The sequence below is a fragment of the Watersipora subatra genome, chromosome 9 (assembly GCF_963576615.1).
Source record: "Watersipora subatra chromosome 9, tzWatSuba1.1, whole genome shotgun sequence".
NCBI classification, from domain to species: Eukaryota; Metazoa; Bryozoa; class Gymnolaemata; order Cheilostomatida; family Watersiporidae; genus Watersipora; species Watersipora subatra.
Genome location: NC_088716.1, coordinates 26884473 through 26902919, shown reverse-complemented (window position 1 = coordinate 26902919; position 18447 = coordinate 26884473). Strand labels below are relative to the sequence as shown.

General features: G+C 36.6%; 1 protein-coding gene across 1 annotated transcript; it reads left to right on the top strand.

The window, feature by feature from the left end:
- The first annotated feature begins 302 nt into the window (after positions 1 to 302).
- Positions 303 to 14160, top strand: LOC137403649 (lambda-crystallin homolog). The gene is made up of 7 exons (XM_068089628.1): positions 303 to 364; positions 1758 to 1992; positions 2643 to 2804; positions 4321 to 4515; positions 5207 to 5312; positions 9365 to 9456; positions 13530 to 14160. Exons 1-7 carry the CDS (start codon positions 321 to 323, stop codon positions 13668 to 13670), a joined length of 975 nt encoding a protein of 324 aa, XP_067945729.1. The 5' UTR covers positions 303 to 320; the 3' UTR covers positions 13671 to 14160.
- The last annotated feature ends 4287 nt before the right edge of the window (positions 14161 to 18447 follow it).

Sequence of the window (18447 nt, the reverse complement as noted above, 5' to 3'; positions counted from 1 at the left end):
AATATAAGCATTTTATTAATGGGCTAGTTTATCTTATCTAGATAGAAAATATTAAAAATCGTTTTCACGCTTAAAATACATTTCAGATCGAAACAAGGTGCAATCCGTTACTCTACTGCATCTCTTTTGTGCCACATGCTGATCCCATAAGGAGGTCAGCTAACTCCAACCATGCACGAATTGATGCTTTGAAAAGATAATAGTGATAACAAATAAAGGTCAAAGGTTGTTCTGTTGTTCGTGCGCAGGGAGTAGGAGTTGGCATGCTTGATAGCTAACGATAGCTTAAATTTGACAGCATTCAGCAAGTGCCTAGAAACATGGCAGAGATGCAGGACAAAGGGAAGGTTGGCATTATTGGAAGGTGAGTGCTTACTAAAATTGAGCTTTTGGCGAAAATAAAGAAGTTTAGTAGACAAAGTATAGCCTGTGGTTGGTCAAATTACCGTTGTAGGGTTATGCATGCTCCTTGCCACATTTTGGATATGTTGACAAAATGAGAAAATCAGGGTTATTTCTTATGTTTTCAACAGGTTCTTGAAACATGTGTTAAATGAGTTACTCTTTACAATTCCATAGAGTTGACTAATAGAGCTACTCAGGCCGATGACTCTTACACCTCAGGTTTCAGACAGAAGCTGCAGTGTTTGCAAATCAGATTATCTCTTTTGTTCTCAGCTAACAGCTTGCTTTTCATTCTGTTTTCTCTATCACTTTATGCACCACTGGAATGTGACACATTCTAATGCTGTACTCATTTGCAGAACTAGGTCACTAGGTTACTGCCCCAATATATACATCGCACCTACTTCATATGTATTATTTATCTATGCTGGTTGTCCAGATGTGTCCAGATGATGAATGGTGAGAAACTGACTGTTTGAATTCCTGGCCAACAAAGAGGAAAGCTGCAGAAGTGCATGTTATTGTGCTATAATATCGATGCTATTATTATAGACATGCTTGTATTTGTGTAAAATGATTATCGAAAATGGAATACTCTTCATCAAATTGCAAAAGTTTGTTTGTAAAATATATTTAATGTACTTCCGCGTGTCCTATATATATTTATAGAACACGTGGAAGTACATTAAATGTATATATTTAATGTACTTCTACATGTATATATACATGTATATACTAGCCGAATGCTCGGCGTTGCATAGGTACTAGAAAGCAGCTTATAAACAGTGGCAGGTAATGTAGTTGTCTACCATTTGCTATTAGCCTGGCATTATGTAACTATTATGGCACTAGTAAATGTATCCGTATTGCTAAACGTACTAATAAGAGCTGTGAGAGCAAGCTTTTGTGACGTTACGTAATGTTGAGTGATATATGTAGTTTGACCAGGGTAATGATTCATATCGTCCAATGAATCCATTGCATCTCGCGTAGTTCAATTGGTTAGGTTATCGTGTGGTGAACGGGAGGTTCTAAGTTCAAATCTATAACAAAGCAAAGCTTTCATTCCTAGATTTTAATAGCTAGGCGCACCGAATGACAACTTTGAGATGTATGTATATACATACATACATGTACATGTATATACATACATACATGTATGTACATACATGTACATGTATATACATACATACATGTACATGTATATAGATGAATATATATGAACAATATTGTATAATCTTTTAGAGCTGCAGACTAAATTTAAATCTTTTGAAGTTTTTGTTTAGTAACAGTAACTCTCTCGAGGCTTGCCATTCGCTGGTCCTACTGTTTGGTTATAATTTCTCTCGCAGCGGTTTGATTGGCCGAAGTTGGGCCATGCTCTTTGCCGGCGCTGGATATCGAGTAAAGATATTCGATGTTGTTGATACGCAAGTGAGCTCTGCTCTGAAGGACATTGAGGATCAGTTGGTTCGGCTGGAAGAGAGTAAACTTCTGAGGGGTGAGGGAGGGAGTGCTGGTCAATTCTCTCTCATCTCTGGCACTGACAGCCTCTCTGAAGCCGCTACAGACGCCGTGTACATTCAGGTAAGACTTTGAGAGGATAACCTGAGCCATTTGTTTATTGATAGAGGTCACAATAGTTTACACATGCAGATCAGCTGTTGGAAGGTCACAGTTGAGATGCATGAACAAGACACATATATCGACAGTGTTTTGCTGCTGCAGCTTATAGTCTTAGGGCAGCTAAACTCAGGTTTTAAAATCTTTAAAATCCGTTTCTGTGAGAGACTGATGAGACTTTTGAATTTGCTTTATAGAAACAACTGACACCCAATACCGATGTCCTAGATGTTGGCTCAAACTTGGGATTTATCTCCCCTGTTTACAGCAGTGTCAGCCATCCATAGAGGCAACCATGCTTTGTTAAGAGTGCTTTCTAAAAATATAACAAATAAAGCATAAGAGTAATAGACTTAGTCATGTGACGACTCAAGTAATATGTATATTTAACATCATCTCAAGCATCATGCACTTACATTGTATTGCTATATAGAGTATGTAAAATTATGATGCCTGTAGAGGAAGGTATCTTCCACTTATGACTCATGCTTTTTAATCAGATTCGCCTAAGTTTAGATGCAAACACATATTTAAGTTTGTCTCTCATGTAAATTGCTGTTATTGCGCAGTTATTGATTATGTGGAGTTATCTGCCTCTGGTGTACATCCTGCAGGAGTGTGTACCTGAAAACTTAGAGTTAAAGATAAAAGTATTCAAGCAACTCGATGAATTGGTAAATGGGCAGACAATCCTCGCTTCCTCTACTAGCTGTATACTGCCCAGCAAGTTCACCGAAGGTCTTGAGCACAGTTCCCAGTGCATAGTTGCCCACCCAGTGAGTAGTTCTATCATTTCATAACTATCTTTTTATTTTCTCAGAAGGTTTGTGATTAGCCGACTTTTTATGAAATTCTCTTGTTTCAAACATTGAAAATTCAGACTGGTATGACTATTTACTAATCACAATCAGCTTCAGCGTTAGCAGAGTTATTTCCTTGCAGCTGATTTTACCATGCGGCTACTGCCAGTAGCATTTTAGATGTATTGGACACTAGCCTGCAGGTGGGTGTTTGAGAGGCTGGTTTTTATAGAACAGACAGCTTTGAAACCAAACATTTTAGCGACCTAGAGGAAGGCATGGAACATCAACGTGTGAAGTCTAGGTGAAAACGGCCACAAATGTGGAAATGCAGACTAACAGACAGACACAATGACAAAGTGGGATTATTAATATAGGGTGGAAGACAGTCGCAAATTCACGTCGAGCATCCTAGTAATTTTCCAAATTATTACTTTCCATTCTCTTAATTATTGTTTATATATCTGCGTAACGTAAAAATAATAATGTTTAATTTATCGCCTCTGTCTTACCTAATAGAAGCTCAATTTCTTTCTAATTTATTTTTCTACTTTTTTACGTTTCAAACTAAGAGAGGCTCCTCTTTAGATATGAGATTAAATTGTTGTAAAACTTTACTACCTTCTCTAAGCAGCACATTTTTGTGGCGGTGTCACTCTCAGCGATCCACTATTGATTGCTAACAAAAATGACCCCCTGGATTATTGCGCCACAGTTTAACGGTCTAACCTTGAGAGGTCGTTAGTACTTTTCTCATTAAACCAAATTTCAAACTGCCACTTATGAATGTCCTTCAAGAATAGCTGCCAGCTGAGAGACTGGCGGATGTTTCGTCTGACTAACTAAACCTCTGGTCAGCTTGTTTCTTCATACCATGTTGACCCTTTAGTGACCTTTTCTTGTCTAGCTGTTTCCGATACTAAACGAAACGTGTGCGGGATTGAATACTGTTGAGATAATAAGAGGAACAGCAAAGTGGAGTCTTTATAGCTCACGTAACTAACAACTATATGTATCTTTTTTGGTGTAAAAGTTGCCTTTGCTCTTGTAGAGTTATGAGATTTTATGTGTGTAGGCTATTTAAAACATAACTTCACATAAATACATTGTCTGTGCTGCTGGAACTTATGCAACACGCAGGCAATGAACATGGGATGACTCTCGTTCAATAGATGTAAGTTTTCGGCACCAGTTAGAGCCTGGCATATCTATGGTTTGCTTAGGTAGCTTATCACTGGTGGGCATAATAACTTATCAATTCGTTTGAATCATTTTCTTTTCAATCTATTGCTTATTTGAAAGTCAGCATTCATAGATTTTTTCTTTTGTATTAAAAACAACAACTCACACAGGGCCGTCTGTTTGTCAACGCTGTGAGGTCCCGTGTAACCATAGCAACTGTTTGGCTGCAAGCCAACTACACATTTCAAAGTTGCTTTATTCATAATTTTAACTTTAGTCAAGCTGTTCAGGGTTGGGTTCTGTTTGACAGATAAACCCTCCTTACTATGTGCCACTCGTTGAGCTAGTGCCGGCACCGTGGACTTCTCCAGACATCATCCAGAGGGCAAAGGCAATACAAACAGAATGTGGACAGAAGCCTGTCGTTTTTAAAAGGGAGATAGAAGGATTCGCTATAAACAGGCTTCAATACACTCTACTAAATGAGTGCCTTCGTCTTGTGGAGGTTAGTCTGGGGTCACTCAGTTGTTGTGGAAATTAGTCTGAGAGACCAATCAATTTTGTTCTGCTTGGATTGTCTGTAAACTGCCTTCATTTGATTTATAGTTGGCATGTCTGTTTGTACGAAATCTTTATTTTGTTTGATGTAATCTATATTGGTTTGTTCTTGAAGTATATTTTTACAGGGTGAAGACTTTGCTATATTTTATACAAACACGTGAGTGAAGGAGTGTTATTTCACCACAATGACATTATTTTTGTTGTATTTCGCCACTGTAGTGCTGCAGTACTTGAAATTTAGTGCTGCAGCGCTTACCTAATGTAAAGCGCAGTCAAACTTAATTATATTAGTTATAAAATATAGTGGAACAGTACATAACTAATGCTGTAGTACATAACTAATGCTGCAGTACATAACTAATGTAGTGCTGAAATACTTAACTACTGTAGTGTTGCACTACTCAACTAATGTAGTGCCACACTACTTAACTACTGTAGTGTCGCAGGACTTAACTATTGTAGTGCTGTATTTATGTAGTGTTGAGGTATTTAGCTAGTGTAGTGCCACACTACTTGATCAGTTGATTCAGGGTAAGCTATAATTTCTAGTACTAAATGTGGCATGTCAATTGAAGTGTAGTGTTGCAGTTCTTAGTTGGTTGAATAGGGGGTAGTGACTCAAGACTTTGTTTCAGGAAGATATCATGAGCGTAGAGGATATAGACAAAGTGATGGCCTATGGTCTAGGGCACAGATATGCTTTCCTAGGGGTGATGGAGACGGCCCTTCTCAATGCTGAAGGTTGGTCTTGTGACTTCAGAATGCAAACGTAGTAACCTTGCCTAAAGGCGCACTATTTTCTCTCCATCTATTTCATTTACTGCACCAGCTTTAACATGTAACAAATCCATCTCAAATTTTCCTTCAGCTTAGCGATATCTATGCTCTTTGAGCCAGTGAAAAATTGCTTTGAGGCTATCGGATGAGTATCCTTATGGCGACACAGTCGAAATCCTAGACATTAATCATGACTTTCATTGCACGGTTAAGCTTTCTTATATTGGATCAAGTCTATATACAGTAAGTCGTCGACTTATGACCGTGTTTGGTGCCGGTCGGTCCAAAGACACTTTGTACCTGAGTCGATTCTGTATATTCTTTCGATTCTAATCGAACTTAGATGAATTTAGCTTACTAAATGCATACTCGAAGGAAGTTTTAGTATTTTAGTAAAACTCAAACTTTTAACTAAAATTTTATCATTTATCTGTTTGCACATTCGTTTTTACCGTACCAGATACGACTGAACTCGTCATGGTGAGCATTCGTATATATCTTAATAACGTATATATTCAATATTCGTACAAATCGCCAAATTTTAATTTCGATAGAAATTGTTGTTATCGGGTGAAGCTAAAGGGTGAATTTTTAAATATCTTGTGGACTATTCGATGACAAATCACCTACTACTGTTGCTAAATGATATTTGACCGCATCTTCAACTGGTTGGCTCCGTCCTGGCTTATTTTGTGTCATGTGACATCCATTAGCAAAATAACATTACTCAAACTTTTCTATAAACATCTCATTGTTGCATTTCTCCGGGTCTAAGCTATTGAATTACTATGGTTACACCTAGCTTTTTGTTCGGAGTTTTCTGTGGTGCAAAGGCAATTATTGTCGACTAGCAACTGGTAACACTTTCACATTTCATTAACGAATCAACTAGAGACTAGTGGTGAATACTTGGATACTCTGTTGCATGTAATTAAGAGTCGCCTTCTCTCACGCTTTATACATATGTTTACATTTCATAGTTATCATACCACGTATGCTTAGCGGTTATCTTATCTTTTATACTTGTTGATGCGTGTGTACTGAACGTTTTCGGTCAGTTTTGACAGTGCACACGTTTATATGAAATACTCATACCTTGTGTTATTATAGCGCATTCGATATCTACCAATATTAATATATTGACTACACATCCAAATACAACAAACAGAACTCCGGTTTTATAGGTATAAAAGTTCTATATACAGTAAGTACTTGTTCCCATCTCTAATGGGAGTATCTGTATTACAGCTGCTCATGTTGCTAACTTTACTTCTATTGTATGCCTCTCATAGAGGTAATTGGTCATAGACGTTCTCACAGTCAGTGACTTGCTCTCAGGTCTATGAACTAACAACTTAATGATTTCTTGACTTTCTTTCTATTGATTACTTGTTCAGGTGCGATGAATAAAAAAGAAATTCTGAAACTAACTTCATCTTTTTATATTTAAATGTGAGCTGAAATGAAAGCAGGGAGTTGTATGCTCATGGCTGGTATTCACTTCAAAGGGTAACTAACTGTTCTAGAAAGTTCATTATGATGTGTCCAAATTTTGTAACAGAAACTCACTAAAAAGTACCTCTGGTGTGATTTAGCATTTATATTATTTTTAGATCAAACCACTAAAGGGATATAATTTCATTTTCAAAAGTTCAAATAAAGGAGAATAACATAATTCATGCGGTAACATTTGATAAAGTCAGCCAAATTGGTCTGAGTGTCAGGTTACAGGATGTCCATTGCATTGTGGTAGCTTTGGTATGAAACAAAAAATGGCGAGTTGTATATCGTTTTACGCGGAGAAAAATGTCCATAACAAACCTGTAAGAGTACTTAGCAGTCTGCAGCCTCAGGGTCAATGTGAATCCATTAGCGGCAGCGTCTGGCTATGTATAACTACTTTGTTTGAGTCTGCGTCATACTTATACTCTGCTGCTTTGCGCTTATGTTGCTTATGTACTGAGACTGTTTGCTGACAGTAAAATCCTACACACATACATGTTGTATACTAGATGAATGCCCGTTGTTGGGTATTAAAAAAGGTCTTATACATATAATGTAGTTCCCATTGTCTAATTTGAGTAGGCTAGTATAAGTATTGCTAAACTTACTAATAAGAGCCGTGAGAGCAAGCTTTTGCAGGGTTGGCATTTTCCCCGGAAAAAAATGTTTTTCCGAGGGCAGTGGGAAAAACTGATAAAAACCGGGAACAACTGGGAAATACCGGAAAATATTGAAACGTCAAAATTTTTTATCTTTTTTATATTTTGCTAAACAATAAATAAATTTGATTAGAATGGAAATTGGACTAAAAGAATTAGTTGTGTGACTCCATATTTATATCAATCAATAGCGATGGAAATAAAATAGTGTTTAAAAGTGGGAAAAATTAGAAAAAATCAACTCCCATGGTACGGGCCAACGTTAAATAATGATGAGCCTTTTACAGTTTTAGCACTTTTTCCTTAGTGAAGACCAAGCTGTGCAATAGGCTTGGAGTGCAGAAAGCGTCCAAACTGGTGGTTTGATACCAAAACCTAAAAACAATTTTTTTAGGGTATTATTCGGTCGAATACGAGGATTAACCTTTCTTAGACAGTCAATTCTCAATACTCTAATCCTTTTGTTCAGTTCACCGGTCTCGACTACTTGGCATCATCTTCATGTGTTTTTGTTTTTTAATTATTTTCTAAGTGTTGTATTATGCTTACTGTCATGTTTCACGCATATCAATTTGGCTTTTTATTCAATATTAATATTTACTATTATTTAATATATATACATAAATGAATATTATCTTGTGATCTAGGTTTTCCATTCAATATTTAGTAAATAAACCAATTATAAAGGTTATGCGCTTTCTTAGCCTGTGTTCTGTTAAAGAGCCATAAAGAAGCTCTATGACAGCTAATGGTATAAGTTTATTGTTATTCTTTGCTTAAGCATTAGTCAACTTGTCAAAAAAGAGGTTTTTTAGTTTTTCCGGCTTTTTCCCACTTTTGGACAAAAATGAGTTTTTCTCGGGGCGGTAAAAACTGGTATAAACTGGCGGTAATAACCGCTATGGGAAATACTATACCAACCCTGAGCTTTTGCGACGTTGCGCGTAATGCAGAATAGATATTTGTATTTTATTCGCGATAATGACTATATGCCCAATGAATCCCGTTTAGTTTAATGGATTAGCTTGCTCACATTGTGAAAGGGAGGTTCCCAGATCAAATCTCATGTGATACCGATTTTTCATTGCTACATTTTAATCACTGTAACTGGACATAAGGTGCACGAAAGTCAAAAAGACAAACAGTGAGATATATGTATATATATATATAGATTAAACAAACACGGTTAAATAGGCACTTGCTTTGTCAATGGAATGAATGAGATATTTGACGTGTTTTCCCTCACCTTTTCTATTCATATTAAGGCTTTTATATGTAAAGGCTTTTTGATTCGAAAAAACTTGCGTATACAATTTTCCAAGTTGGTTGTTAGATACTGTCAAATATGTAATTGGAATACTCTGTGAATCTAAGTAGTGTAATTTTACATGCAAAATTTGATCGCATGTTCAGGAGTGAATTTTTAGGACAAGGAATATATCAATTAAACTATATATACTCATAAAATCATTGACTTGAAATTATTTTGGCGTTATATCAAAAATAATATACAACTAATTCGTATTCAATTCTCGATTGCGTTTTATTGGTCTCTTACAAGAGTCATCTTTTTAATTGCATGAAAAGAATAGACGACTCTATCAATTGCAGCCACTCGTCTCAGACATAAATATTTGTGATTGCAGAACCACACATGGGTTGTTGTGGTTTTAACCAATCATATAAGTATCTATTACATAACTTATAATCCTGTTCGACATCAGGCTCACTTGATAACTCTATGAAGCTGTACTGTTTTGGGAGCCAGATATAATCTCTATTATAAAATGTCTTGCTTTGATGCTTATTGGCTCATAAAGAACAATTAGCCAATCATTTTGTTCTGTCGCCAAGGTTTTCCCAACTACTGCGATCGCTATGGGGAGACGGTAGTGAGAGTGAGCAATACATATGGACCAACTCCTACCTGGAGGGCTGATGATAAGGTGGGATTTTCTGATCCAACTCTCACCTTTTCATGTTGTAAGGGATAATGATGAGTTGTTAAGCTTACGAGTACAGTCAAACCTCTACTTACAAGTACAGTCAAACCTCTACTTACAAGTACAGTCAAACCTCTACTTACAAGTACAGTCAAACCTCTACTTACAAGTACAGTCAAACCTCTACTTACAAGTACAGTCAAACCTCTACTTACAAGTACAGTCAAACCTCTACTTACAAGTACAGTCAAACCTCTACTTACAAGTACAGTCAAACCTCTACTTACAAGTACAGTCAAACCTCAACTTACAAGTACAGTCAAACCTCTACTTACAAGTACAGTCAAACCTCTACTTACAAGTGCAGTCAAACCTCTACTTCCAAGTACAGTCAAACCTCTACTTACAAGTACAGTCAAACCTCTACCTGCAAGTACAGTCAAATCTCTACTTGCAAGTACAGTCAAAGTTGTACTTAAAAGTACAGCCAAACCTCTACTTACAAGTACATTCAAACTTCTACTTACAAGTACAGTCAAACCTCTACTTACAAGTGCAGTCAAACCTCTACCTCCAAGTACAGTCAAATCTCTACTTATAAGTACAGTCATACCTCTACGTACAAATACAGTCACACCTTTACTTACAAATACAGTCAAATTTCTACTTACAAGTACAGTCAAATTTCTACTTACAAATACAGTCAAACCTCTACTTGCAAGTACAGTCAAACCTCTACTTACAAATCTTTTAATACAAAAAATTTTCAACAGATTATGGCGTGAAATTTGAACAAATACTTTACTTTGTGCCTAAAGTTTGCTGTTTCTTAGACGTAAAAAAGCTAGTAAAAATTGAAAATGAACATGGAAAAACCTAAATAGTAAAAAATGCATTAGCTCAGCTCGTCTAAATTCTACCTAGTATAGGTTGGAGTAGGTTGGAGTAGTTGATGCCACGTATCTGAAACTACTTGTTACCAGGTAGAACTGAGACTACGTATACTTCCAGTTGTCTGTAGGATAGAGTAATAATCAAAACCTGTTTTTATTCATTTTTACTTGGGTAATTTAGTGCTAAAGCGAAAATTTGACTTCTAGATGTAATTTTTCATAATATCATGTAATGTGTCTGTTATAATGTAATGTGTAATCACCTACAGTGTGTACTAAGGAGTTGCAGTTAGGTTTTTGGCTGTCAACTGTATTTAATAAACCAGTGTATCCCTATGAGAATATCTGATCACCATGGGACCAATTCCATTTGTTTTGTGATGTAACGAATCCTTCGAAACAATTATTAACTCGTCATCCGATCCTCGTGATCTTAAAATGTTTGACATACAATACAAGTTAATGAACTGAACTAGTATAAAATTCATGTTGAAACATCAACTGGTGATCTTTAACGTTGTTTGTTTTGACTCAGTGTTCTTTCTGTAGTCTCAAACTTGCAAGATCTGCATGTGTGATTGCTCTCTCCAATTTATATCTTTTCTTTTCTGCCATTGATGTGTGTAGTTATAGCGGTTGAAATCTCGCAGTGAAAAATCTCCAACGTACTGGAATTGAACTTGTGACGAATGCAATTACAAGTATGTAAACACAGGCATCTAACCACAAGGCTACACCGTTCTTATTGTCTTCAAGTAGCTTATCTACGGTATCCTTATCGCGATTAAAGCTAAACATGTACGTTTTACACTATTATGAATTAATATTACCTTTTGCGTTTGTTTTTCTTTTGAAATTTTTGTTAAAGCTTTTTTGATATCCATTATTAGTTTTTTATTTGTAGGTTTTAAGCTATTTCAATTTTAAATATTCCGTTACAGTGCAACTGTAGCGGCTCAATCTCAATTTATTTCCAGTTCTTGCAAAGGGCGTTCGCTAGATTATGAAACTAAAACTGTTTACATGGACATTTTTTAGTAGGAATTGCCTCTACATTCTCTCGCGACTCGCTCAGACAAAATAATCTCATGCGCTTCACTGATGCATTTCGATATCTTCTTTTTACGTTTGGACCAGTATCAAGAGGTACCAGTATCAAGAGGTACCAGTATCAAGAGGTACCAGTATCAAGAGGTACCAGTATCGAGAGGTACCAGAATCGAGAGGTACCAGTATCAAGAGGTACCAGTATCAAGAGGTACCAGTATCAAGAGGTACCAGAATCGAGAGGTACCAGTATCAAGAGGTACCAGCATCAAGAGGTACCAGTATCGAGAGGTACCAGAATCGAGAGGTACCAGTATCAAGAGGTACCAGTATCAAGAGGTACCAGTATCGAGAGGTACCAGTATCAAGAGGTACCAGAATCGAGAGGTACCAGTATCAAGAGGTACCAGCATCAAGAGGTACCAGTATCGAGAGGTACCAGAATCGAGAGGTACCAGTATCAAGAGGTACCAGTATCAAGAGGTACCAGTATCGAGAGGTACCAGTATCAAGAGGTACCAGTATCAAGAGGTACCAGTATCGAGAGGTACCAGTATCGAGAGGTACCAGAATCGAGAGGTACCAGTATCGAGAGGTACCAGTATCGAGAGGTACCAGTATCGAGAGGTACCAGTATCGAGAGGTACCAGTATCGAGAGGTACCAGTATCGAGAGGTACCAGAATCGAGAGGTACCAGTATCAAGAGGTACCAGTATCAAGAGGTACCAGTATCAAGAGGTACCAGTATCGAGAGGTACCAGTATCGAGAGGTACCAGTATCGAGAGGTACCAGAATCGAGAGGTACCAGTATCGAGAGGTACCAGTATCGAGAGGTACCAGTATCGAGAGGTACCAGTATCGAGAGGTACCAGTATCGAGAGGTACCAGTATCGAGAGGTACCAGTATCGAGAGGTACCAGAATCGAGAGGTACCAGAATCGAGAGGTACCAGTATCGAGAGGTACCAGTATCGAGAGGTACCAGTATCGAGAGGTACCAGTATCGAGAGGTACCAGTATCGAGAGGTACCAGTATCGAGAGGTACCAGTATCGAGAGGTACCAGTATCGAGAGGTACCAGTATCGAGAGGTACCAGTATCGAGAGGTACCAGTATCGAGAGGTACCAGTATCGAGAGGTACCAGTATCGAGAGGTACCAGTATCGAGAGTTACCAGTATCGAGAGGTACCAGTATCGAGAGGTACCAGTATCGAGAGGTACCAGAATCGAGAGGTACCAGTATCGCGAGGTACCAGTATCGAGAGGTACCAGTATCGAGAGGTACCAGTATCGAGAGGTACCAGTATCGAGAGGTACCAGAATCGAGAGGTACCAGTATCGAGAGGTACCAGTATCAAGAGGTACCAGTATCAAGAGGTACCAGAATCGTCGCATTCAAAATCTTGATGGATAGCTGAAACAGTAACCTATTTTTACACACTTCTATGCACTCATTGTTATTATTTTTGTGATTTTTATGATTTTTATTTTGTTTTATCAGTTTGTTTTAATTATATCATTTAATCTTAATTTAATTTTATTTTAATCATTTAACTTTTCATGGTATCAAAACCTACTTCATCTAGCCATTACTTGCTAATTATTTCACATTTAAACACCTTTACAGTTGTTTTATTTTCTTTTGGTTTATTTGAACTGCAAAAAACACTTTTTTCAGGAAGCAGGAAGTTTAAAAGTTACAATGGTAAATGTTGTATATATTAAATCAAAATTTTTCATGCATACATTTTCGGTTGATCGCATAGATTCCTATTTTTGAAGCACGTTGTTAGCTACTTGCTAGTATTGAGTTACCATATATAAAGATATTGCAAGTACATGTATTCAGTTACCATATATAAATATATTACTAGTACATGTATTCAGTTACCATATATAAATATATTGCTAGTACATGTATTCAGTTACCATATATAAAGATATTGCAAGTACATGTATTCAGTTACCATATATAAATATATTGCTAGTACATGTATTTAGTTACCATATATAAAGATATGTCAGACTAGATACATGTAGTCACTTTTGGTTATTACTTAAAAATGGCCTTTCTATTGCAAAAGTGGTCCCTAATTTCAACCGATTTACATTTAGAGTTTTATTATTTTTACAGGTCATCCAGGAGATTCAGAAACAGTTTGAGTCAGTTAATCTCGGAGTCAAGGATCTACCAGCGAGACGAGTCTGGAGGGACCGCCGCCTCACGGCTCTCGCTAAACTTAAGCTAGAGCTTGAGGCTGAAGACGTAGAGTAGCTAAATTGAATAGGGCATCTTGCCAGTGCCCGCTGGATATGAAGAAAATTTTGGGCCGCAAACAAATTCATTAATGACTATCACTATGCAATTTTAGTAGAGGTTTTTGTAAGAAGTCTATTTAATTTGGGATCACCTTCTCCTGTTAGGTGAAAATGTGTTGCTCCTCTTTGCTTTTATGTAGAGTACATCATACTTGAGGTTTTCCATTTTTTATATCGAGTCAAATATATGTCGTCTCACTGTTTTATAATTCGTGTGACGGAGGAGGGAATTAGGAGACAAGACCATAACTTGTCATTAAATTATTAGTCATTGTAGAGCCTATAGATCTTACCTAGTTTACTGACTCACACAAAGATCTTTTCAAAAATTAGCTCATCGATAGGCTCCCATCTTTTCTTTCTTTTGTTTAGTAGAAAATTTGAGCTTTTCTCTCTTTGTCATAAACTTGAGGTCTGCCTCATCTTTTGTGTTGAGTCAGATGTGTGTGCATGTGTTGGCTCATGTTATAATCCGTGTTCTGGATAATGGAATTAAAGGATGAGACCAATTATTGTCATTAAATGAAAAATATTAATCACCACATAATATCATATGAGTGTCTCCTTTATGCATAGATAAGTAGCAACTTGTAAGCTGGTTGGCTTGTCAGTTGCGCAACATGGAGCTGTGTTCTGACACACATTGTCATGTAATTGGTTTGGATGGCTAATTGTGAGAACATTAACTTTTTATCAGAATAGAAGGGCAGACCTTTGCATTGATAAACTTCTTTTCAATAAAATGACCAGCTATTCGCATTGGTGAATATTTGGTTAGCGGACGTGTTACGTAAACGTGTATACAAATAGAAGATGGAAATGTTAGTTATGACACCCTTCGCGCCAACCTAAACAACTCGCTGATATTTTTGCAGTCTACGCGAGTCAAGACATTAAATATTGCTGCATACATTACGTAACTTACGCTGGTGACGTGGGAACAGTGTACAAGCTAAGTCATTTCATCAGTCTTTGTCTAAGCTAAATGATGTTTTTAGAATATTAATACCTATCATCCTTTTGCTAGCCATTGTTATACCATATTTTAATAGAATGTCGCGTCTGTATTTGCAGATGCCTGGGCGGTAAATTGTATTATAAATACTGGTATTCATTTTGTTATAGAGCTGATCACACATTACGTAGCCTTATGAACAATCCCCTTAGTCTAAAGGTTTTATGTGACTGCAGGCTTTTAGTTGGCTGTAGCTAAGGCTATGGTGGAATGTAATTGCCATGAAAAAACTCAACTGAAAAATGAAAGAGGAATACAATAAAGGTATCCAGTGGAGATACAATGATGAGCATTTTGGTTTCCTTCTCCGTATCATCGGCTAGTACAGAATAGTAAATATTTTTAACATTTCTCGAGATGCGGGTAGACAGATAGACTATCGTTTTGTCATTTGGATGACAATCCAAAATAGAATTTTTTGTAGCTTGCCCAAAATAAAATGAAACAATGACAATTAGCTAAGCCGTGCGAACTTAGGCATCAGTTAAGATACTTAAAGATAGCAGTGAAATAAATCGCAGTCCCTTTTAATTAGCATTGATTTTTTCTTAATCACTTGTCGTAATCCAAATTTGGAGCATTTTGCACGTCTTGCCGGAAGTTGTTCCAGGCGTACCACGTCCTTCACAACCTTGTCCAGTAATCCAGCATTGTCTTTAAAGGGGGAAATAGTCTTTTTCTCTCTACAAACAATCCCAGCTATATTTCGATAAATAATTATATTAATGAAATTTAAAAAGTTATTTTAAGACATAATTTTACAAAACAAAATATTTTAAGGAATATGTTGCAATGGGAATGATTGATCTTTACTGCAAATTAAAAAAAACTAATGCTCTATAAAATGGGAGCTCTAATTCTCAGTTTGCTTGCAGAAGTTTTACGACCACCTTAATTAGAAAATCTTATCATAAAGGATTCAGGAATATTTTAAAAAAACCTTCCTTATGTGTCTACCTGCAGGCCAAATAGATAGAGATGCAAGGCATTGTCATAAAACTGAGATGATGCACCTGCAATGTTGGCGTGGTCAGCTCATTAATATCACCGACATGAGACTGGCATGACACCGACATCCTCACAAACTGGTTCGATCTGATGAACTCAGCTGAGAAGCTTACGCAACAGACCTCTCGCACCTTCTTTTAAAATTTCGTGAGTTTAGCAATACATTGTATTGTAGTTGTTAATTCGGGCAACGGCTGCTATAATCTTGAATAATGAGCCGGCATTTGTTCTGCGCGTCATTTGAGTATATATTTAGTGTGAGTGTGCTGTTCAATATATGCTTGTTAATTGATAAATCCTATCTCATGTTTCTATTTCTCTGTCCAAGTGCTGCCGCAAATACCTCTGATGAGGACAGCGAAACTCCTTGACCAATCATCAAGAGTTCTCCGCACACAGAATTAGTGCTAGCCTCAGCACTTCAGCAGGTAAAAAGAGAACATGTCAAAAACAGGCAGTCACACCGCACACTTAATATATCAAATTTTCAAACTACAGAGACGCGCTGATCAATGTTTGTTTTACCACCACAGAAAGACTGTGCATACAACTTTCAATACAACAAAGCATTTTTCACCTTTGACGACACTCTTTGAGGAGTGTTGGTGAACCGCTTCATCTGTGTTATAAATATGCATGCTGGGTCATAAGGTTTTTTTTTGTGTATAAGTGCAAAATCAAAACTGACAGTTTCACAAATTCAAGTCATAACCACTTCTACAAAGGCAAGCAAATGGCAGCCAGTAGCGCAGACAGCAGGTTTCACAAGTCCCTGGATTGGATAAAGCGAAAAGTCTATGCGTGATTTGTTCTCATCTCTTTATTTGTACGTTAAACACTGCGAGTTGAGGATATAGATCTATAAAAGAAACTCTGTACCTACATAAATATTGCCTCCAGGTCTGCTGTGTAACTAGTGAAGGCGTCACGGGTTCAAATTTCTCTCAAGACAGTCTCAAGGGAGCAATCGGTATTAGATCAGCATAGCATAGTCTGGCAGTCGTGAGGAGAGCTTACTTGCTGTTAGTAACTCTTGTTTCTTGGCACTAATTCGAGAGCCTCACAAAAAAGGTTGAGAGTGTACTCTTTCCCTCACACAAGAGCTAACTTTCTTCTTAGTCCGATGTTAGTTCTCTGGCACTCCGCAACAGTAACCAAAGAGTAATGCAACGTTGATTTTTATGAAAATCTTAAGATAAGACAAAATAAATTTTTATTGATAGACAATAGATTAGACCAACGTTGTGTAATCTTATAAAAACAGTGTTTAGAATGATGGGGTTCTGCAAGCATAAATCATTAGGGTCGTGTATTTTTTTTTGATTTTTCAGCTCTTGAATCAAACTTTAATATCATTACTAGTTTTAGACTGATTACAAAAACTCTACTATTCAAACATCGCGTGTAATATAGATATTTACTGCTATAGAGAAACTCTACTGTTCAAACATCGCGTGTAATATAGATATTTATTGCTATAGAGAAACTCTACTGTTCAAACATCGCGTGTAATATAGATATTTATTGCTATAGAGAAACTCTACTGTTCAAACATCGCGTGTAATATAGATATTTACTGCTATAGAGAAACTCTACTGTTCAAACATCGCGTGTAATATAGATATTTATTGCTATAGAGAAACTCTACTGTTCAAACATCGCGTGTAATATAGATATTTACTGCTATAGAGAAACTCTACTGTTCAAACATCGCGTGTAATATAGATATTTATTGCTATAGAGAAACTCTACTGTTCAAACATCGCGTGTAATATAGATATTTATTGCTATAGAGAAACTCTACTGTTCAAACATCGCGTGTAATATAGATATTTACTGCTATAGAGAAACTCTACTGTTCAAACATCGCGTGTAATATAGATATTTATTGCTATAGAGAAACTCTACTGTTCAAACATCGCGTGTAATATAGATATTTATTGCTATAGAGAAACTCTACTGTTCAAACATCGCGTGTAATATAGATATTTATTGCTATAGAGAAACTCTACTGTTCAAACATCGCGTGTAATATAGATATTTATTGCTATAGAGAAACTCTACTGTTCAAACATCGCGTGTAATATAGATATTTATTGCTATAGAGAAACTCTACTGTTCAAACATCGCGTGTAATATAGATATTTATTGCTATAGAAAAACTCTACTGTTCAAACATCGCGTGTAATATAGATATTTATTGCTATAGAGAAACTCTACTGTTCAAACATCGCGTGTAATATAGATATTTATTGCTATAGAGAAACTCTACTGTTCAAACATCGCGTGTAATATAGATATTTATTGCTATAGAGAAACTCTACTGTTCAAACATCGCGTGTAATATAGATATTTACTGCTATAGAGAAACTCTACTGTTCAAACATCGCGTGTAATATAGATATTTATTGCTATAGAGAAACTCTACTGTTCAAACATCGCGTGTAATATAGATATTTATTGCTATAGAGAAACTCTACTGTTCAAACATCGCGTGTAATATAGATATTTATTGCTATAGAGAAACTCTACTGTTCAAACATCGCGTGTAATATAGATATTTATTGCTATAGAGAAACTCTACTGTTCAAACATCGCGTGTAATATAGATATTTACTGCTATAGAGAAACTCTACTGTTCAAACATCGCGTGTAATATAGATATTTATTGCTATAGAGAAACTCTACTGTTCAAACATCGCGTGTAATA